Source organism: Ilyonectria robusta (assembly GCF_021365365.1).
Source record: "Ilyonectria robusta strain PMI_751 chromosome Unknown BGZ61scaffold_22, whole genome shotgun sequence".
In the NCBI taxonomy this organism is placed as follows: Eukaryota; Fungi; Ascomycota; class Sordariomycetes; order Hypocreales; family Nectriaceae; genus Ilyonectria; species Ilyonectria robusta.
The window spans coordinates 780,747-802,105 of NW_025764456.1; the positions used below are offsets into that span (position 1 = coordinate 780,747).

Below are 21,359 nucleotides of genomic sequence, written 5' to 3' on the forward strand. Positions count from 1 at the left end.
GCGGGGAGTGGACCCGGAGCTGTCGGCCGACGTGGGGCCCAGCCATCTGATGGCGAAAGTGAGGTCATACAGGGATATCATATCTACTTCAAGCACGGAAAAATAGGAGCCATAGAGACGAGTGAATGAACCTTCGGGATGAGAAAACGACACAGATAGTCGGCCACCATCTCAGACGCCTGAGCAGCATTGAATTAGGTATTCTAAAATGTCAAAACAACATCAAACTAGAAAGCTATCGGGGTTGGTTGTGGGTGGGGGGTGGGTATCGATATCATCAGAGACGTGAACGCCTACTCCTTCGTTGTTCCCATCTCGTTTCGTACGTCAGAATGGAAAATAAAAAAGGTCCTCTCCAGGTTATGCAAATCATTCAGTCATGGGGGGCGCAGGTCGTGCTTAGGCCTCGCTGGCCGCCTCGCTGGCCTTCTCCTTGAGCTGCTTCAGCTCCTCCTCGAGCGCCTTGAGCTTGTCGGCCGCAGCCGTCTTTTCCGCCTCGGATGCCTTCAGGCTGGCCTCGGCGGCGTCGAGCTTGGTCTGCAGAGCCGCTGAAGCGTCCTTGGCCTCCTTCGTCTCACCCTCCGCGGTGGTTAGGCTGGCCTCAGCAGCCTCGAGCTTCGTCTTCAGGGCGGCTTCGGAGTCCTTGGCCTCCTTCTTCTCCGTCTCGGTGGTCGTGAGGCTGGCCTCGGCCGCGCTGAGCTTAGTCTTGAGCTCCTCCTCGGAGGCACTGCTCTTCTCAGCAGCCGCCTTCTTCTCGCTCTCGGCGGCAGCAAGGCTAGCTTCAGTCTCGTCCAGCTTAGTCTTCAGGGCGGCCTCAGCATCCTTGGCCTCCTTCTTCTCGGCCTCGACGGAAGCAAGGCTGGCCTGAGCCTCATCCAGCTTCGTCTTCAAGGCAGTCTCAGACTCCTTGGCCGCGGTTTCGGCGGTGGCGAGACTGGCCTCGGTTTGCTCGAGCTTGGCCTTCAAGGCGGTCTCGGCATCCTTGGCCTCCTTCGTCTCACCCTCCGCAGTGGCGAGGCTAGCTTGAGCCTCGTCCAGCTTGGTCTTCAGGGCAGCCTCAGCGTCCTTGGCCGCAGCCTCGGCGGTGGAGAGGCTGGCCTCGGCAGCTTCGAGCTTGGTTTGCAGGGCCGCCGAAGCGTCCTTGCTCTCCTTGGTCTCCGTCTCGGCCGTGGTTAGGCTGGCCTCAGTCGCCTCGAGCTTCGTCTTCAGAGCGGCCTCGGCGTCCTTGGCCTCCTTCTTCTCAGTCTCAGAGGCAGAGAGGCTGGCCTCGGTCTCCTCGAGCTTAGTCTTCAGGGCAGCCTCGGCATCCTTGGCGGCAGTCTCAGCAGCAGCCAGAGAAGCCTGGGCCTCCTCAAGCTTGCTCTTGAGAGCAGCCTCGGACTCCTGGACAGCAGCCTTCTCGGTCTCGGCCGTGGCCAGACCAGACTCGGCGGCGGACAGCTTGGCCTGCAGGGCAGTCTCGACGTCCTTGGCGGCGGCTTCGGCAGTGGTCAGGCTGGCCTGGGCCTCGTCGAGCTTGGCCTTGAGGGCAGCCTCGGCTTCGGTGGACTTTTGTGCTTCAGACTCGAGGTCGGCGATCTTGGTCTCGAAAGCCGTCTTCTCCTGTGCATGGGTTAGCTCGTGATCAGCGTGATTCGGTGCGAATGACTTACAGTCTGCAGAGCCGCGAGGTCCGCCTCAGTCTGGGTTGCCTTGGCCTCGGCGGCCTCGACCTGCTTCTCGACGGCAGCGAGCTTGGCCGCCTCCTCCTCGTGGGTCTTCTTCAGGGCGTCGACCTCGTCGGTGGCGGCCTTGAGCTTGGCCACGTCGTCCTCGTGTTGCTTCACGGCAGCCTCGTTGTCGCCGGATGAGGCCTGGAGCGTGGCAGTCTGGGCGGCAAAGTCCTTCTGCAACGTCTCGTGCTCCTCCGATGCCGTCTTGAGCTTGGCAGCGGTCTCGTCGTGCTCTTTTTGGAGCGTGGCGTGCTCGGCAGTGACGGTCTCGAGCTTGGCGGCTCGCTCCTCCAGCTCCTTCTTGAGAGAGGCGTGCTCCTCGGTCAGGGTCTGCAGCTTGGTGTCGAGCTCAGAAGCAGCCTCCTTGGCCTTGGCGGCGTCGGCGGCGTGCTCGTCTCCGAGCTTCTTCTGGCTCTCCTGCGAGTCGGCGAGCTCGGTCTGAGCCTTGGCAAGGTCGGCCTGGATCTTCTCGAGCTGTGATGCGTGCTCGCCCTCGGCAGCCTTCTTCTGCTCCTCGGCGGCGGCGAGGGCCTTCTTAGAGGCCTCGACCTCCTGGGCGAGGCTGTCATGTGATGTTTGTAGCGCAGTGTGCTTCTCCTGCAGATCGGCCGTCTCCTTCTGGGCGGCGGCCAGCTCGGCAGCCGACTCCTTCTTCAGGGTCTCGTTGGCCGCCTCGAGGGCGTCGTACTTGGCCTGGAGGTCGGCCAGGTCCTTTTGCAGCGCGGCGAGGTCGCCAGAGGAGCCAGCCTGGAGGCTCTCGTGAGCCTTTTGTAGAGTGGTGTGCTTTTCTTGGGCGTCGACAAGTTCCTTCTTGGCGGCGGCGAGTTCTGACTCGGAGTCGGCCTTGAGCGTGTCGTGGGTTTGCTGGAGGGCAGTGAGGCTCGTCTCAGAGTCTGAAAGAGCCGTCTTCTGCTCCTCGAGATCCTTGGCGGCGGCGGCGAGGTCGCCCTCGAGCTTGGTCTGTGACTCTTGCAGGGCCTGCAGCTTCTGCTCGGACTCTGCGACCTGGGCCTGGAGAGAGGTGATCTCCTCCTTGAGGGCGACCTCGAGGGCAGCTCGCTCCTCCTTGGTGACGGTCAGCTGCTGGGTGACGGCGGCAAGCTCGGCGGCGATGGCCTGCTTGTCCTCGTCGAGGCCCTTGAGCTTCTCCTCGAGAGCGGCGAGCTCGGCCTTGGCGGCATCGAGCTGCTGGGCACGGGACGTAGCGGCCTCCTCGATAGCTCGTAGCTTCTCGGCGGCCTGGTCGTTGGTGTTCTTGAGCTCGGCCTGCAGTTGGGCAAGCTGGCCCTGCCCCTCCTGGCGGGTCGAGGCCGACTCGGCGTCGAGGTTCTTAATCTTCAGACGCAGCTCCTCTGCATCCTTGGAGATGGCCGTGTACTCCTTCTCCTTCTTCTCCAGGTCCTCCTCGAGGATGGCGATTGTCTCCTCGCGGTCCTTGAGCTTCGACTCCAAGGCCGCCTTCTCGGCTATGGTGAGACCCCCACCGCTACTGTGGGAGAATGCGGAGAGAACGTTTCCCATGTCGAGGAACTGTGAGAGAGACGGGTATAATGGTCGGGAAGGGGGAATGGGATCGGATCTCGTTGCGGACCGGCGCAGGTTTTGAGGATTTGGTTGGATACTCGAGGGTATGGCCAAGAGAAGGCTGGTAGAAGGCTGGACAACTCGGTCTGAGAAAATGTTTTCGGCCCCCAGGCGTTCCTCGCTCGTCACCGTCACCTCGGTGATAAAATTGACCCGGTGGGCACCGTGGGCACCGTGGGGCGTGCTTTTAGGCCTGACCAAGTGGGACGTGGCATGTCATGAGAGGGTCAAGGGCAGTGACTGGGGGGGGGGATGGACTGGGTTGTTGACTAGGGAGTTGATGGGTCATTGACTGGGTCATTGAGTGATTGACTGGGTCATTGATTGAGTGATGGAGGGATTGAGCAACTTGGATGAGTCCTTTGACCCGTTCTTTGTCGTCTTGGACCGAGTCTTGGACCGACTTCGACGGGGGTGTAAAAGAAGCTAGACGAGCTACTCCGTAGACAGCAAAGCAAAACGGATCCCTCGGCTCTAGTGAATCAATTAAATCACACAACATCCCATCACCGACTCTCTACAATCGACTACAATGGACTAGGCGCTCCGCTTCAGGCACGGTCCGCCCCCACCAGCGGCGTATGTAGCGGGGAGGTCCTTTGTGATCACTGTAATGCCACCGTCCGCCATGTTCGAGTGACGCTATTCCGGCTTTCCTTTGTTCGGACAGGTTCATGTATATCCGCATTCATGCGCGGTCCTTTGCCGGGAACTGAGTCACATTTTGCATTCTCGCCATCCATCCAGACCTTTTCATGCATCCCTCTGCGGCCTCTGTGGCTTTTTGTCTCGTCTCTTGACATGGATTGTTGGCCGCTCATGCAGGTCTCAGCGCATTGATTCATCATCGTAGCATGGCGCTTGTATTTTTAGGGCCTGTAGTACAGTGCAGGGCACCACTGCGCACACGACAGGGACGCTGTGGCGCCTACCCTACACCGCACAATGCCAGCCTCGCGGGAGAACAACAGACCGACGGGGGGCTGGCGATAATTGAGATCTTCCAATTTTCAGGGCGTCGTCTAGCCTGTGATTCCGACATCTAGCCACCTGAATTATCATATCAACACAGGCTGTGATGTGGTAGTAAATATGTACGTAGTAGCATCACCCTGGCTGCAGTCTTGACTCAATCAACCCTGCACCATCACATGCTCTTCCCAGCCCTCAATTGCCAGCGACACTCACATTAAAATTAGCGAGAGTGGGTGATTCACACCCAACTGATGACATGTTCCACCCTGACCAGCTGCCCTGACGGTGAGTTCATCTTGGGCCGCAATGAGGCCAAGCCCGTGTCACCATGATCGCCAACACACCGATAAGACGACCCTCGTATCAGCCAAACGGGTTAACTTAGGTCCGTTGTTGTCAATCACTGGACCATGACGAGACAAATACGGAGAATACGCCTCTCTAATTACATTGCCCCTTTAAGACGTCATGGCCATCGAGGAGGCCATCCAAGAAGCCATCCAGGAAGCCATCCAGGAAGCCATACATACCGACCATCAACTCCAGACCCTTCCATGCCACCTCCCTAGTCCTCCTCCCCCAAACCCTCCCACACTCGATTGCACTATGCAAGAAACCTCGCATACCGCGTCCATATTAAATGCTTACGCCTCGCCGACCAGGAACGTGGCTGAAAAGGGAGGGGCAGCTGCTGCGGGAGCTAAGTCGATCACAGGGGGGATATTCGGCTGTTTTGAGACTGGTTTCCCGCGGTGCATGATGCATCCACAGTGGATGTATCCTAGCCATGTATCCTAGAACTGCTGCTCGTCATCGACGCAGAGCACAGGCACGTCGAGAACCGAGATCGTAATAACAGCCCTGTGGATCCGTCCTTTCTCCAATGCATGTCATGCTGAGCGTCTTCAACGAATCTCGTAAGAGCCAGGGTCGGACCAAGATCGGACCGTGCTTCGACCCCTCGTCCCCTCGTCTCACGCGGCTCGGCAATGCACGAGGTTGGCCATTGGGTGCTGGCATCTCTTGCATGTCCTTGTAGAACCCTTGTTTTCGTGAGGTTTCATTGCTTAAACGGATTGCATTGTTTGAGCAATTTGTACCGAGTAAACTCTTGCACATTCCGTGCTTGGCTCTCTCAATTTCCCCTGTCTCGTTACGATGGATATCCTCGCTTATAATGCCTGTGCCTACTAAACACGCCCATGGGCAGCTGGCTAGCTCATATAGACCTTGAGTTGTGCCTTTCTCAATAGTATCAACACTTGTGTACTGCTGAAATTTTAATGGTGATTCGGCCATCTATGTTGCATGTTGACCGCCTTTATGTTGATTGTATGCTCTCGTGGGTGTTTGGCCAATAGGTGCCATATCCCACAGCAACGACACGATACTGTATTCGGAAGCACTCTGCTGCCGGCCTCACATCGCTGTGGTCGAACATCCTACGATATCAGGATAAAAATGGCAGAACTTACCATGCTATGAACTCGGGTAGCAAGAGCAGTCCTTTCCAGAACAGTCTCGTTTGGCAACACTAACATTGAACCCAAACGTGGTTGGATGCTGGTGCAGCGACGGGTATATGGGCCATTGAGTATGATACGTGTCCGACTCTGGCTTCATCGGCGTTTTTGAGAAGAAAATCGAGCGGCCTCTCAGCGAGTGGCCAAGAGAAGCACACTACGAAGAAATAGGAGCGTGGCCGTTCGAGAATCTCAACGCGGCCTGCACTGGACGTGAGAAGAGGCTTTGATCTTCTAGATGGGACGCAGGAACAACCACAGGATCGTAGAATTCATGCTCACATTCCCCGATGAGTATCATGGAGCGCCGGGACAAGTTCGAATGGAGATGCGATACTGATGATCCACTGTAGTTACGTTGTGTACGGACGAAGCCAGAAGCGGAGACCATGCCGAACTTGGCGGTGTAGCCTTGCACAATGACCGCGACTTCAATCTACAAGATAACCTGGAATGACCATGACTATATGAAGACAACAGAGCGTAAACATATTGTGTAAATTCAAAAATTAATGCTTTTCTACCGAACAACCAGTACATGGTAGCCCGAGCAATTTACCATGCCCAGCTTTCTATCCCAGGAACAAAGTCGCCGCTGGGGTTCATATTTTCCCAATCTATCCACTAGATAAGTTAGCATGGCGTCAATCTGGCGTTTCATAGTGTATTCTTACTTCCATTGGAAAGTTCATGTCCATGTCCGAGTCCGCCGGGATGCCACTGGCCATGTCTACGCTATCGCCTGGAGGCGGCAGAGCTGCATCCTTGCGTTTCGCCGCTGATATTCGACCTGAATGCCGAGTGCCGGTCCTCGCCGCCGCGCGAGATTCTAGACGGAGTTTGATGATATCTAAGCTCCTTCTTACGCCTGGCGTTTGTCGGGCCTCTGTCTCTAGCATATTCAAGGTGGTGGCCAGACGGTCGACCGCCATCGCGGATATCCTCTCGTCGGGATCGTCAATCTGCCGTAGCTCGATTGTTGCAGCCGTGTAGACGCAGTAGGATATCAAATAGCTTTGGTTCTGAAACTTGAATGTCTTGCCATATGCCCGGAAGAAGTCGTTGACTAATATGGCTTCCTCGGCGCAGACAGCTTTCGCCCGGATTGCAATCGAGTTTCGACTGAGTCTTGCATCGTTTGACCAGGGGAAAAATGGCCGATATAGGAGGAGTAGGACCGTGTGGTATAGAATGCTAGAGCTAGTCAGCAAGGGATGGTCCAATTTGGACCGCGCAATACCTACTTCAAGCACATGATGTGAGGCGGTGGACAAAACGCGAGTGATGCCACATCGCTGATCCGCAAAACCTCAGGGAGGTCTGTATAGAACCCGCGGAGTCTCTCTTCCAGCGCTACAATCTTTTGGACTTGGAGTTCATTCGCTCGGCTGTTGTAGACTGTGTTGTACAAATCGTTTACAAGCTGAAAGTGTTAGATGTGCTGGTCCTGAGGTGAGCTGGACATACTATAGATAACCGGCAGAACCATGAAAACGTCAATGAGCTGAGGGCCTCTGTTCCAGGATATTCGTTTTCGATCTCGGCGAGGTAGAGAGGGCGCCAGACGGCTTCGTCGCCAGCTCGATCCACTGGTATTTGTTAGTTTGCGCGGCAACAACGGGGACCTGGAGACGTGCGTATACTGCTGGGATCGTATGGAAGCTCGGTCAGTGAAGGTGGCCGGCCTAAACAGAGGCTGAGGGACCTGGCGACTGGTTAGCTAAAGTTGCCTGAAGTTTGAACAACGTACTTGTCCCACGCATATGCAGACAGGTAGAGACGCTTCGATGCTTCGAGATCATCCGGCTCTAGCTTTTCTATCAGTATGACATGTCGTTTCCGGAGATGCAGACCGAGGTCTTTGATCATCCTGATGGCCTAGTCCAGTAAAATTAGCAAGGATAGGGCCAGAGGGCTGGAGACTTACCATGCCAGTGTACAGCCATCCCTCGCTGCTCTTGCCAACGGCGCACTGCCGACCGCCGAGGATCAAAAGACCCTGTATGGTAGGCACGCGAGGCTTCTCGCGGTTAAACTCATTCAAGAGCAGCAGCTTCGCCTTGGCGAGGAAGTACTCGCCGCGGTCGAAGCCGGCGAAGCGAGCATCGTCCGCCTTGACATGGCGGCACGCGTGCGCGTAGATGACGTTGAGCAGAAACGGCGAAAAGTACGGCCCGCCGAGAGCCATGTCGCGGAAGAAGCCTACAGGCGCAATCCTCGCATCTTAGTCGGCGGCGCATCCCACGGGCGGCGGATGGACTCACAGGGCTTGTAGACGCAGTTGTGCAAGGGGCCCTGCCACGTCCAGTACATCTGCAGGAGTGCGGTGGCAGCCTCGGCGCTGACTTCGGGGTCGAGTGCGAGACTCGCGTACGCTCGCTGCTCCCAGGAGGCGTAGAATCTCGAGTTGGAGAGGAGCCACTTCCGGTGGTAGTCTTCGTCTGTCTGTGGCTGGGCGTTGGAGTCGCCGAGGCTGGGTTCTTCGTGCCAGAGGAAGCGGGACGTTGCTCCGAAATACTGCACCTGGCATCTCAAGTTAGCATGTCGAGGGATATAGGTCAGTAAAGACACATGTATTGAAGCGTCGCACCTGGCCGTGCTCATCTAAGCTGAGCTCTGCTTGCTGCAGCTGATCCTTGCCAGGCGATGATTCGGCGGCCTGTTGATCAATCACTGGCCCTGACCCAACCGTCGCTGGAGGAGATGGTCCGCTCCATTGCGTCTCAGTCTCGACGAGGCTCGATATCAGGTTGAAGCTGTCGTCACTAGTGAGATCGAGGACGGCCAGCTTGCGGAGGCCATCTTCAAGCTCTCTCACGCGTGCCTCGGAGTGCTGGAGCTGGTTGTACAGCTCCGCCACGAGGGCGTCGGTCGCCTTGTAGGCACAGTCTTCTCCCGACCGGACGCAATTGCGGCAGTGCGGCTTGTTGCCGTCGCAGCGGGACTTCTTGCGGCGACATGGAAGACACGCAAAGCCATATCGTCGACTTGTCCGGGCTACACTCGCCATGCTTGTCGTGAGCTCCGCTGCTTCGGTATCTCGCCATTAAACACGAGATCGAGTGCGGCCTTCGCTACCCCGCAAAAGTTGAGGATCCCCCACGCAGCTGTCGTGGTGGTGTGGATCTCCGGGATGGGGCGGCATGTTCGGCATCTTGCCGAGCCGACTCTGTCATGATGCCGTTGACGCTTTCAGCACTTATTACTGACATAGCACCCGCAGCTTGCTTGGCAGCTGTAGCGTCGGCGGCGTTCTTTTCATTTCACTGCAAAATTACCATGGCTTCTTTCACTCAATGGGTCTTGTCCTTGGGCCACAGGCTCCTCCCAATGCCGCGCTTGTTGGACGCAGCCTCCAATACTGCGATTGACATAGTCAAGACGGGTGAGAATAGGAGACCACGATTCGAAGACCTTCCCCTTAACCCGGAAGATCCTGCATGGTCTGCATGGGGCCTGTGGGGAGCTGACGATGAGCTTGGGACGTTGAACTTGCTCACCGAAGAGACAACCAAGAACGCCTCGGAGGAGATCAAAGAGGGTATTGTGATACCGCTAAAGTATGAAACAGGGATGATTATATGTTATATCGTCACTGATGTGATTCTTAGTCTGCCAATCGAGGCTCCTCTGCTTCCCATGAACCCTGCGAGGAAGCCTTGCAACCACAACATCCTCAACAAAGGATACGCCAACGACGACGAGGTTGGTTGATGAAATCCATTCTAATTCCGCATCTAACTCGGAGCAGCTAGATTTTAATACACAAAGTTCTAGCCATTGGGATGGGCTTCGACACTATCCCTACCAGAACTGCGATGTGCCAAAATACTACAACCATGCGGTCCAAGATGACTTTACTGGTCCACGGGCGAGCTCTCGCATCGGAATACAGAGTAAGACATCCGCCCACAATTTGATTTTTACTGACAAAGGGAGATATGGCAAGACGAGGAATTGTTGGCCGCGGTGTTTTGCTTGATTGGCGTGCCTACGCATTGCGCAAGGGAATTCAGTACTCGCCATTCGAACCACACGCTATCCCGTTGAGCCAACTGCTTGAAGTGGCAGTGGAACAGCATGTTACATTCCGCAAGGGCGACATTCTAATCATTAGATCTGGCTGGACCGAGGAATACATGCTTCTGACCACCCAGCAGAAGATTGACCTAGCGAAACGCAACGTACGAGCATTTGTCGGCGTCCAGGGCAACAAGGAAATGATTAAATGGCACTGGGACAATGGGTTTTCGGCCGTTGCCGGCGACACAAATGCGTACGAAGCATGGCCGCCCGCGCGAGACGACGGTGTGTGTTGTCACGAGGTCTTCCTGAGCGGCTGGGGAATGCCCATTGGTGAGGTTTGGGACTTGGAGGAGTTGGCGAAGACTTGTGAGAAGCTGGGACGATGGACGTTTTTCCTCACCAGCTCTCCATTGAACTTGGAGAATGGCGTTGCGAGTCCGTCAAACGCGATAGCAACTTTTTAGACGACATTAAATGGGATGGATATACGTCCAAAGACATTGTACATGATATTTCCGGTTTCGATTTCTTGGTGAGCAATATGAACCATGACATTCTACGGAATTCATGCAGAGCATGGCAATTGATCAGCGAGACAAGCTGCATGACCTGAATTTCGAAACCTAGCAAAATTACCTTCTGTCATTAAGTTTACCATTTTCCCTCGTAACTTTCGGCATCTTTCTCGACATGCCGGCATCTCACCGTATTGACATCGGCATCATACCGAGCGACCCACCTCCTCATCCTCAGCCACTTTGCTCTGACGCCTCGATCGGATGCAAAACAACATCGTTAAATATACCGACTTGCTCTGTAAGGAATCTACAGAATTGATATAATCCAGCATCAAGACTGCGTTCCACAACACCACTCCGCAATATTTACACAGCCGTCGCAATGGAGGAGCAGGAATTCTCCATCTTGACCCCCAACGCCATGCTCGGCTACGGGTATCGAGCAGACCACTTCTGGTACGGAATTGAAACGTACAAGCCAGAAGCCATCATTGTCGATAGCGGGTCGACCGACGGCGGACCTTACAAGCTTGGCATGAACAAGATGACCTGTGGGCGCGAGGCGTATATCCGAGATTTGACGCCCATGCTCGAGGCGTGCTTCCACCACAAGATCAAGGTCTTGATTGGCTCTGTTGGCGGCGATGGAAGCAACTCTCACGTGCAGGAGATGCTTGGGATTATCAAGGAAATTTCAGCCGACAAGGGATTCTCGTTCAAGATTGCCACCATTTCTCACGACATCTCGCCTGACCTGGTCAAGCACCGCATCGACGAGGGCAAGTGCTATCCCTGTGGTCCGCTAGCAGATCTGTCCAAGGATGATGTCGACAATGCAGTCAATTTTGTTGCCCAGATGGGTGCTGAACCGTAAGTTCTGATTCGCGGCAGAGGATGGCCTTGTCTCACTGTTACAGGTTCATCAAGGCGTTGGAGGAGGACCCGGACATTATCCTCGGCGGACGCTCCTATGACCCTGCGCCATTCGCCGGGTACTGTCTGTCCAAGGGGGTCTCCGCAGGAACCGCTTGGCACATGGGAAAGATTATGGAGTGTGGAGGAATCTGCTCCGTGCCCAAAGGCCGTTCGATGATTGCTACCATGCGGAAGACTTCATTTGACCTGGTGCCCCTGAACCCGATTGAGCGATGCACGCCTCTGTCTGTGGCCGCTCACACCCTGTACGAAAAGACTCGCCCGGATAAACTCCCTGGTCCCGGTGGTGTTCTGCATCTGGATGACGCGAGCTACGAGCAACTGGCCGATGACCGAACCGTCCGTGTCTCCGGGGCCAAGTTTGTGCCGACTCCAGTCTACCAAATCAAGCTCGAAGGAGTCCAAAGACTTGGCCACCGCACCATCTTCATTGGTGGTGTGCGGGACCCTATCCTCATCTCGCAGATCAACGAGTTCCTGCAGTCCGTTAGGGAGTATTCCCAAGGCCTCTATCCTGATCTCGACCAGAGCGACAACTGCCGTCTAATCTACCACGTCTACGGTAACAATGCCGTCATGGGGCCGTTGGAGGCGACCTCATCTGACGTTCACGAGATTGGCGTCATGGGCGAAGTTGTTGCTCAGACACGCGAGAAGTCGTATGCCATTGCGAACAACGTCCGCACGTCGCTGCTTCACATGCCTTATGAAGGTCAACTGGCGACCACTGGCAACTTTGCGTCCCCGCTGTCTCCTCATGAACAGGACGCAGGAGAGGTATTCAAGTTCAGTCTCTACCACTTGATTGATTTAGAGCAGGGCCAGGAGACGTCCCTGTTCCCCGTGACCCACCTACAGGTCCAAGGCGAGACGCAGCGCAGCAGTGAAGGATCACGGCTAAGCGAAAAGGAGTGGCGGTTCTTCAAGGAGACCACACCGCAGCTACTTAGTAGGTTCAAGATTCCCCATGGTCCAACGCGGTTACTGACCTCGTGGCTGTAGCACAAAAGAAGGCACCTGAAGGAGAGGCCGACATGATGGCTCTGGCCAAGGTGATCCGCTCCAAGAACTCGGGTCCCTTCGAGTTGACGCTGGACATCATGTTCGACAACAAGGAGTCGTACGAGCGAGTAAAGGCTGCTAATATCCTGGGCAACGAAGTCATCAAGCGGCTATACAAGGTCGAGGATCAAGATATCCTCGTTAACATGTTCTTTGATCCGGCATTTGCATGGAAATGTACCCTGAAGAGACCTTGGGCACAGGGCAGCATTGGCGAGAGGGATACGCTGGGAACACAGCAGCACGCCCCTCTGCTGAGGATTAGAGTCCCTGCAGCGATTAACTGAGAGTGGAAATTAGATTTCATTGTTTAAATTGTTTGATAATAGAATCCAATGCCCCTTTTAACATGGATCGTGCTTGTAACAGAATCCGTTGACGGTTTGTTGACTTGTACCTGGATATGTTCTCTAAAGTATGATCTGCATCCTTGTTTTTAATGAGCTGGCCTTTAGATTGATGAACAGGAGAATAGTTTATTACGAGCCTTGGCATTGATTCCTATACTTGAGCTACGGGAATTGGGGTAGGAGGTGGTGTGGAAAGAACTGAAAGAAGCGAGCCTTTGGTAGAAGAGAGACTCTCCGCTAAGCAGAGAAAACCACAATCGCCACTGAACCCTCCCAAGTGCATCGTGTTACTGTTCTCCATTTGTCCGTACCGAGATCCGTTGCCCCCACGATGACAACGGTGGATGACACGAACGCTCACATCTCCACGACAAAGCCCAAGGAGACCGGCACCGGCTGGAGTCAAATGGCACCACTGGCACCACTTGGACCGGCTTGGCGAGTGGAGAAGGTCGCCGAGATCCCGAAGCCATCTGACTCGAAGAACCTGGCTTCGGCAACATGCCGGAGCCATCTGGGGACCCCACACATCCCCACGCCGTTCCTGGCTTGAAACCTGGAGAAGGCATCCGAGCACCCTTGGGGACGGTGAGATGCCGCAAGCTATGAGTCCGGCGCGGCTGACGAGACAAGGTTGACGCGTTCGGGCGGTTTCCATCGTGGCAGTTAATAGCCATAAAGGACCCTCAACTTGGCTATGGGTTCAACCTGAAGATCACCAGCTCAGCTCTTCATCATTTTTGACGCAATCCTGGAAACACCGAGCTACGCGTTTGAACATGTCTTCCCCAGCAACAATGGCGGTGGATCAGAAGAGAGACGTCGAACTTGTTGAAGAGTCGCCGCATGATGATGTCAAGAGCCAGACCGCAACGGGCTCTCGAATCGACCCAGAGGCGCAGGCGAGCCTGCTGCGAAAGCTCGACTATCGAGTGATGCCTGTCTTCTTCATTATGTATTTTCTGAATCATTGTAAGTTCGATTTCTTACTTCGATTCCTATACTCATGGCCAATCAGGGGATCGAAACGGACTGCCCCAGGCGCGTCTCGATGACATTGAAGAACATCTCGGTCTCGTGGGAAACCAATACAACGTCTGCATCTCCATCCTGTATGTGGGATACTTGCTGGCCGGAATCCCATCCAACATGCTCCTGACTCGAATCCGGCCATCCATTTACCTTGGTGTCTGTATGTGTGGATGGGCTATCGTCTCTGCTTGCACATCCCTCGCCCACAACTATCACACCATGTTAATCCTGAGATTTCTGCTGGGATTTTTGGAGGCCCCCTTCTATCCCGGTGCCATCTATATCCTTAGTCGCTTCTAGACGCGACGCGAGGTATGTTTACTCAAGACTCATTATACGGGCTTGAAATCACTAACTGTTGCCAACGATAGGTTGCGACGCGTCTCGCTATTCTCTACTGCGGCCAGCTTTGTTCAAGCTCGTTCTCGGGTTTGATCACTGCAGGAATTTTCGCATCTCTTTCCGGTCGATATGGCCTGAACGGATGGCAATGGTGCGTCCAATACGCCGCACATTCGATGCCATGCAGTATGCTAAACCCGACAGGTTGTTCATCATCGAGGGAACCGCCACTTTTGGAGTCGCCGTTATCGCCATCTTCCTCCTTCCTGATAACCCCGGTACGACGCACTGGATGAGCGATGCTGAAAACGCATGTGCTGTCATCCGACTGGAGGAAGACGGCATCAATGAGCTCCAGCACGAGACACCCTTGCAAGGATTTATGAGCGCAATCAAGGACTACAAGGTGTGGATGTTCATGTTGATGCAGAACATGCATTTCTCTGGCATGTCCTTCAACCAGTTCTTCCCTACCCTTGTCAAGACACTGTAAGTCCTCAAGATGTTTCTACTGTTGCGTGAGTCTAACTACGGTTTAGGGGGTACGGCAAGATCACCACTCTTCTCCTCACAGCACCCCCTTACGTCTTCTCTGCGCTGTTTTCACTGGCCTTTGCTCGCTCTTCAGGCTACTTCAACGAGCGAACCTGGCATATCGCAAGCGGAAACGCCCTGGGAATCGTTGGCTTTGTGCTTGCCTGTGCGACAACAGGACTTGCCCCTCGATACGCCGCCTGCTTCCTATTTGCTGCCGGTTCGTATTGCACGGGAAGCATCATCCTCGGCTGGGCTGCAACCAATACTGCCGACTCGCACGAGAAGAAGGCTGTCACAATGGCCATGGTCAACTTCTCGGCCGTCCTCGCCAACGTCTACACGGCGTACCTTTGGCCTACGTCAGATGGCCCTCGATACCTGATGGGACTTGGATCAAGTGCTGGATTCTGCGCACTGTGCATTGCTGCTGCAATGGCTGGTAGAATTGTATTCCAGCGGGAGAACGCGAAGCGTCTCCGTGGTGCCAGTGGTGGCGAGGTCAGGTTGTATGTCATTTAGGTGGACTCGCACTTTTCTGTGTATTCTTGTCATCAGAAGGATAGTGTATATTAGGTTGCAATTCATCATTGACGCCAAGAAAACTTTTAAATCGGGGACTCTCCATCTTCACGCTTGAGAATATTCGACCTGTAGCCTGGACCGCGCCGCTTTCGGCCAGACTGAGACCATGTGGGCGGGGGCTGGTGCATCGACATGAACAAGATGATTGACGCGGAAATGAAGTACAGCCTTCACGGCCTCGTCACAGTTCGATAACGAGAATATCGACAGGTCGGAACGAGGGCCTGATGTGGCCAGCTGGAAGGTCGTCAAGGGGTTCTGATATCAGGTGAAGACGCCCCAAAAGGCATTCAGTTGGTCAAGTTAAACGACCAAGCTCGAATATAGACATTCACCCAATCACAATACTGGCGTAGTAGCCACTATGATGCGCTTATTCCATGTATTTGAGCTATCAACCTGTCCGCGGACTGTTCACCGTGCATCGACATCTGCCAATCACTGTTCATGCTCAAGATAGAAGAGAGTTCAAAGGCACTCACTCTTTAGAGCACATGTCCAGCTCATCTGATATTGACTAAGGGCGAAGAAAATTCCACTACACCACATTTTCGATTTCCCTTTTCTCTCCCTTGATTGAGTCATTGTCAGATCTGGTCTCATTTGGAATAATGGGCTTTCCTCTGAGTTGTTTCCAGACAGCCTTATGAGTGGGTTGCATGAACAGGGCATCCATAGCCTCCAGAGATAGACCTGGTAGGTAGAGTCAGCAAGGCAACATGACCCAAAGAAGCAGTAGAACCAACCTCTTGTTTCTGGAACAAAGAAGAACGCCCAGATACCCATCAATATCACAACTCCGCCAAACACAAAGTAGGTACCGTATCCCAAACCAGTGATCATAAAAGGCGTGACGCGGGCAATAAAAAAAGAGCCGATCCAGGTGCTGGCCGTGGTGAGCGCGACACAGAGCATGCGTATGTCCAGAGGGAAGATCTCGGCAGCATAAGTCCAGGTGATCCCCTGCCAGGTGGCACAGATGATGAAGGCGTTGAGGTAAATACAGACCATGGCAAAGTAGCTCCATCCGTCTCGATTGATGACACCAGCGGCAGCTGCTGTGGCGGGATCCGCCTTGAAGACATAGCCGCCAACATACCAGAGCGGCAGACATCCAAGCAGTGCTCCATAGATCAAACCTTTGCGACGACCCAAGCCTTCCACGACGAAGAGCGTAAACACGACCATGCCGAGCATCTTTGCGACGCCGTAGATACCGGTACTGAATAGTTTGGTGGTCGTGCCAACCACACCGAGAGACTCAAATATGCGGGGAGAGTAGTAGGTCATGATGTTGACCCCGGTGAAGCTCTGCAAGAACATGAGAAAAGCGCCAACGCCAACTCTGTTGCGGGTGCCCTTGGCTGTAAGCTTCTTGAGCTGTTCCATCTTGCTCAGCCGGACTGTGCTTCTCTGCTCGACCTGTTGGCGAATCTCTGCCATTTCGTTCATAATGAACGGGTGGTCAGACGGCAGTCCACGTAGATATACGAGGACCTTTTCTGTCTCGTCGAATCGATCCTTTCGAGCCAGCCAACGGGGAGATTCGGGACAGAAGAAGATACCGCAGGCCAAGAACGTCACGGGCAGAAGCTGGAGCCCCAGCGGCACGATCCACTGCGCGGAGTACTTGACGTCGATGGTGCGGTCTGTTGCATAGTTGATCCAGAAGCCAAGCATGGAACCGGTTTGAGACGTCACTTCAAAGATGCCCACCAAGCGGCCTCGAATACTGGGAGGTGCGACCTCGGCAATGTAGACTGGAACGGTGAGGGTGGCGGATCCGATACCAAAGCCGCCAATGGCTCGTCCGGCGATGATCATGCCTACGTGTCCTCGCGAGGCAGTCATGAGCGAGGCGCCCAGCATGAAGACCAAGCATGCAAACAGGACGGCTTTACGACGGCCGACTTTTTCAGCAATGGGAAACGTGCAGAATGCTCCGAGAAATGCGCCGAGTTGGAAGGTTGACACGATATTCGCCTGGGTGTCATCCCGGTCATGGTCAGACATGCCTTCGAGTCCAAAGTCTCGGACAAACGAGTCGAGGGCCATGGTTCCACCGATGACAGCAGTGTCGTAACCCACTGCGAAGGATACAATTAGTACGTCGTAGCATTGTGTCATGTTTGAGGATCACCTACGAGCTAGGGCAGCCATTGAAGCGACAATGGCAACCCAATGGATGGTCCAGTTACGGACTTCAGGAGGCTCATTGTTGTCAGCATGAGTAATACCCATGACTAGTTCCGTATATATGTGTGGAGGGGAAGCTGTTGTGGTAAACTGGCAGATATTGGTGTGAGATGAGAGGAACAGAACATAGACTACCATGGGACAGAGACGACTTTTATAAGCGGGAGAGACGTGCAGCCTCTGTCCCAGATCAACCAACCTACAAGATGCCGTCGTACCAGGACCAATACCCCTCACGGATAAGCGGATTCTTAGCGACTTTGCCACGACCCGTGTCATTCTCTTGCATGAATGCGGGGTGCTTCAAGGTTGGCTGCATCTCGGGAGATGTAGTCGGCCTAGCACCACCTAGTCCATCTCACCAGGGATAAGCTTAACATGCCCATGGGGTATCCCCTAGAGGGGAAGATTGCGGGGTAAAAGGCGACAATTCAGGGACGTTCAAGTCACTTGGTGGCATCCCAGTGTCTTGATTTGACGTAGGTGTTGCGGGAGTCTTCTTGGCAGTCGAGCCGCAGCCATGTCGGTATCATGCCGGAGGATGATCCGGCAAGACCCCATCGCACCACTGCACATCTGGGGTAGATCTTTTGCTCAACGGTGGTGTCTTGCATGGAGCGGGGAATCCATCCCTATTTGTTGGACCTGGGAGGTAATGCAAAAAGATGCCGAGTCCCGTCCGGAGATTCATGGCCGTGTAAGGCTTCGCCCATAACTATCCTTGGCACTTTAACAGAGGACTGTAATGATTTCTGACATAGTCTAGCAGCTATAGCTAGTACTAGATAAGGAGACGGCTGGGTGTAGGATATCCTCATAACAGCTCAGCCTACCGAGGGTCTTATCAATCTGGACAGTATAGCATAACTAGAGGAAGCAGAGAAATTACCCTCACAAATAAAGTGTGCACATTCCTCTCTTCTTTTTTATCTCGGCAGCTTGCCTCAGCTATATGCGGTGTTAAGAAACAAAGGCCCATCGCTAAAGCCCTCTGGGTTGTAGCTGTTAACAAAACTGCAACACTCAATAAAAGCGAAAAAGTTTTTTCTTGCCACCTAAGCACCAGCCGGGCTTGAATTTGAGAGTTGCCCTCGGCGCCTGCGTTATCCAACTCAAGCGACTGCATCCCACTATCAAAAATGGAAAAGGAGAAAAAGATAAAGGCAAAAAAGAATGGTCTCGAATGAGACTTGTTATAGCAATTGCACGTTTCGATCGTGCGACTGAGTTGCTTGTTAGTGCAAGTTCCTATGCCTAGAGCCGAAGGTAGGCTTACCCTCCGGGTTATGAGCCCGGCTGGGATGAGTTAGTTTCGAACTGATGACCTCAGGATTCGAGTGTAACATACCGCGCTTCCACTGCGCCAAATTGCTTTGTTGGTTGAAGATGGGCGCTGGGAACTTCCATTATAAAGGTGATGCCCCACTTCAGCTGTGAGTCACGATGGATGCAATCCGACATCGGCCTGTATTGGTGCGACCTGACGAGCACAATTCTGAATTCCACTAACTGAGCCTTGGATACGTCATAGGGTAGTAATAAAGTACTCTACCTAGGCTGGGTTCCGCTATATAATTGCTCTTCACCTCACCGTGGGTCAAGTCGATGAATCGACGGAATGCAGCATTGTATTATAAACTTTACAACCTTTGCTATATTAATCCCCCAACTAAAAATCTGTCATCGTCCCTAAGACGGTTAATTTGTTACTAGATGTACCTGCTACGCTGCCGCATCAGTGCGCCTCCTTTTCAAGTTCCCATTCACCCCCTGATGCTCTCCATTCTCTCGACCCTTCACCACTGTCTTTCTCGCCGTCAGTGCAGGCATTCCCGCAGCTGCCAAATCGGCTTCAATCTCCTCTAGATGGTCCAGGAAGTGAGCCTTGACGTCATCCCACTGGGTTGGTGCCGTTGGGTGCAGTGACTTGGCACCCTCTCCCCGCATCGCCCATTTTGTCAGGAACATGGGAACGCTGATGTGGAACATAAACGCCATGGTGTCTTCGCAAATCCTCTCGGGTTTGAGATCGCGCGTCGTGGCATCTTTCCACGTCTCGTACGTCTCTCCGTGAGGCATGTAGCTTGCCTCGTAGCTAAGACCGCCGGGCTCGAGGACGTGACTGCTGCCTCCGTATTGGCCATAAATAAGACCCATCATCTCGGTGCTCATATTGCGGTGGTAGTATGGCGGCCGGAAGGTATCTGAAGTTGTGATCCATTTGGGTGTAAAGACCAGAAAGTCGGTCAGCGAGACGCCCGGTGTCTTGGACTTGGCTGTGAGCACGCAGTAGATTGTGGGGTCGGCCTGGTCCTTTTCCACGTTTGTCATGTTGACAAATTTCTCGATTGCATACTTATACGGTACCAGATTCCCGTGCCATGCCACTACGTCGAATGGAGTGTGCTTTTGTCGGCAGACATGCAATGTGCCGGCAAGCTTATAGACAATGTCCCAAGCCGAGTCATCAACGTCAAAGCTGGCAACTGGCGACTCAAAGTCTCGAGGGAGGGCCATGCCGTTGGATCCCACGGGTCCCAGTTCCGGAAGGTCGTAGTGAGCTCCAAAGATTTCCTGGATATATCCACGGACGGGTCCATCAGGCAGAAGGACTCGAAAGCGAATACCAGCTTGAATAACTACAAGCTCGCCTGGCCGCACCATCATCCAGCCAAGTTCAGTCTGAATGTTCAAACGCCCCTCTTGAGGTAGTATGAGCAGGTCTCCGTCATTATTGGAGAAGGCTCTGTTGGTCATGGAGGCATTTGCCGTGTAGATGTGAATGGCAAGACCTTCCCTCAAGGCCGGGTCACCTTGTCCCGCAATGGTGCGGATTCCCTCGACAAAGTCAACCCCACCGCCGCTTGACGAGGCGTCAGGTTCCGGCAAGATGGGAAAGGGATCCCACGCCTCTTGTGAAGCAACGTATTCTACATCCTTGTTTGCAGCTGAGAAGCACGCTTCAATCTGTTTTGTATAAGTCGAGGAAGATGGACGTCGATGAGTGGCTTACATGAGGGTTTGCAGTGGAAGGAGATACATCGCCGTGAGCCACTGATGGGCGAATGCGATACATCCAGACATGCTGGATCATCTGTCGGGGCGCGATAAAGGAGGAGCCATTGAGCTGTTCCGAGTATAGGTCGTATTTGATCTTCTGTGGCACGTTCCTCCCACTCGGCAAAACGTTTGGGATCGCTTCAGACGCAAACCGATTGCCGAAGCCCGTCTGATAGCGGTGAGGGTCAGTGCCAGAGGGCTCTGTGGTATAGGCCGAGGTGGCTGTGGCGCCCATCATGGTTGCGGACTCTTGGCAACGCGATTGTCTTGGGGGTTGCTGAGCGAGATGAGCTAGTCTGAGGATTGAGAAAGCATTACAGACACTGGAATGGATTGTATTTGATCACTTGGCCCGGCAAACGCTGGCAAGGGCCGTGGCAATGTCCCCAATCACGCCGTCCTCTTCTCGAGGGTTATCGTCATGTGGGTCGGGCATATCAAGCGGCAGACTGCCGGATTAGCGTCTCAGCTGAATTGTGCATCCGGCAGTTTTAATGACTGCTGATTGCCCGTCGTGTGACGATAAGAATCGAGATTGTGATTGCGAGTGATGATTTGCCGGAGCTGGCGGATGGATCTCCATTGAAGCCTGTTTGGCATCTCAACACGCCGCCTGGTTCACCGCGGCAGATGTGTAATATACCACGCGCAATTTGGCCGATTGCTGCTCTCATCCCGCATCCCCGCACTTTGCCCTTGGCTGTTGGCGTTATCTCAAGGCCCCAAAGGTCGGGATTACGGATCGAAGTGTCCAGTCTGGTTGGTCTGGCGCGCGAAAGTTGCCGGCCAGCGCCGTCATTGTGGAACATGGCCAATTCCCTTGATATTTGGGTTCCTCTCCTCAATATTTTGTGTATCCCACCAGCCAACACTAGCCAAGATACCTACTTGTCTTGGAGCAAGCTACCATAGTCGGATCAACAT

General features: G+C 54.0%; 8 protein-coding genes across 8 annotated transcripts; 3 read left to right on the forward strand and 5 right to left on the reverse strand.

Moving 5' to 3' along the window:
- Positions 1-399: 399 nt before the first annotated feature.
- BGZ61DRAFT_482756 (uncharacterized protein) lies at positions 400-3,233 on the reverse strand (the record flags this gene model as incomplete). The annotated part of the gene is made up of 2 exons (XM_046249423.1): positions 400-1,602; positions 1,653-3,233. The coding sequence occupies 2 exons, from the start codon at positions 3,231-3,233 to the stop codon at positions 400-402; spliced, it is 2,784 nt and encodes a 927-aa protein (XP_046099408.1).
- Positions 3,234-4,652: 1,419 nt separating this feature from the next.
- On the reverse strand, positions 4,653-6,185 carry BGZ61DRAFT_556337 (uncharacterized protein; the record flags this gene model as incomplete). The annotated part of the gene is made up of 3 exons (XM_046255654.1): positions 4,653-5,570; positions 5,747-5,750; positions 5,953-6,185. 3 exons carry the CDS (start codon positions 6,183-6,185, stop codon positions 5,082-5,084), a joined length of 726 nt encoding a protein of 241 aa, XP_046099409.1. The 3' UTR covers positions 4,653-5,081.
- Positions 6,186-6,241: 56 nt separating this feature from the next.
- Positions 6,242-8,851, reverse strand: BGZ61DRAFT_428302 (fungal-specific transcription factor domain-containing protein). The gene is made up of 9 exons (XM_046243743.1): positions 8,385-8,851; positions 8,059-8,317; positions 7,722-7,996; positions 7,545-7,672; positions 7,432-7,499; positions 7,262-7,383; positions 7,039-7,217; positions 6,469-6,988; positions 6,242-6,418 (listed from the first exon to the last, which is right to left on the reverse strand). The coding sequence occupies exons 1-9, from the start codon at positions 8,802-8,804 to the stop codon at positions 6,350-6,352; spliced, it is 2,040 nt and encodes a 679-aa protein (XP_046099410.1). The 5' UTR covers positions 8,805-8,851; the 3' UTR covers positions 6,242-6,349.
- A 166-nt stretch (positions 8,852-9,017) lies between these two features.
- BGZ61DRAFT_459299 (uncharacterized protein) lies at positions 9,018-10,316 on the forward strand. The gene is made up of 4 exons (XM_046246886.1): positions 9,018-9,354; positions 9,406-9,499; positions 9,546-9,690; positions 9,734-10,316. Exons 1-4 carry the CDS (start codon positions 9,074-9,076, stop codon positions 10,282-10,284), a joined length of 1,071 nt encoding a protein of 356 aa, XP_046099411.1. The 5' UTR covers positions 9,018-9,073; the 3' UTR covers positions 10,285-10,316.
- A 404-nt stretch (positions 10,317-10,720) lies between these two features.
- Positions 10,721-12,623, forward strand: BGZ61DRAFT_362426 (uncharacterized protein; the record flags this gene model as incomplete). The annotated part of the gene is made up of 3 exons (XM_046241360.1): positions 10,721-11,208; positions 11,256-12,223; positions 12,277-12,623. The coding sequence occupies 3 exons, from the start codon at positions 10,721-10,723 to the stop codon at positions 12,621-12,623; spliced, it is 1,803 nt and encodes a 600-aa protein (XP_046099412.1).
- Positions 12,624-13,483: 860 nt separating this feature from the next.
- BGZ61DRAFT_497570 (putative MFS transporter) lies at positions 13,484-15,441 on the forward strand (the record flags this gene model as incomplete). Its single annotated transcript, XM_046251176.1, has 6 exons — positions 13,484-13,658; positions 13,705-13,989; positions 14,163-14,211; positions 14,265-14,549; positions 14,600-15,103; positions 15,390-15,441. The coding sequence occupies 6 exons, from the start codon at positions 13,484-13,486 to the stop codon at positions 15,439-15,441; spliced, it is 1,350 nt and encodes a 449-aa protein (XP_046099413.1).
- A 276-nt stretch (positions 15,442-15,717) lies between these two features.
- On the reverse strand, positions 15,718-17,420 carry BGZ61DRAFT_497571 (quinate permease; the record flags this gene model as incomplete). Its single annotated transcript, XM_046251177.1, has 3 exons — positions 15,718-15,872; positions 15,926-17,266; positions 17,324-17,420. 3 exons carry the CDS (start codon positions 17,418-17,420, stop codon positions 15,718-15,720), a joined length of 1,593 nt encoding a protein of 530 aa, XP_046099414.1.
- A 1,637-nt stretch (positions 17,421-19,057) lies between these two features.
- On the reverse strand, positions 19,058-20,673 carry BGZ61DRAFT_398485 (putative homogentisate 1,2-dioxygenase; the record flags this gene model as incomplete). The annotated part of the gene is made up of 2 exons (XM_046242996.1): positions 19,058-20,342; positions 20,389-20,673. The coding sequence occupies 2 exons, from the start codon at positions 20,671-20,673 to the stop codon at positions 19,098-19,100; spliced, it is 1,530 nt and encodes a 509-aa protein (XP_046099415.1). The 3' UTR covers positions 19,058-19,097.
- Between the last annotated feature and the right edge of the window lie 686 nt (positions 20,674-21,359).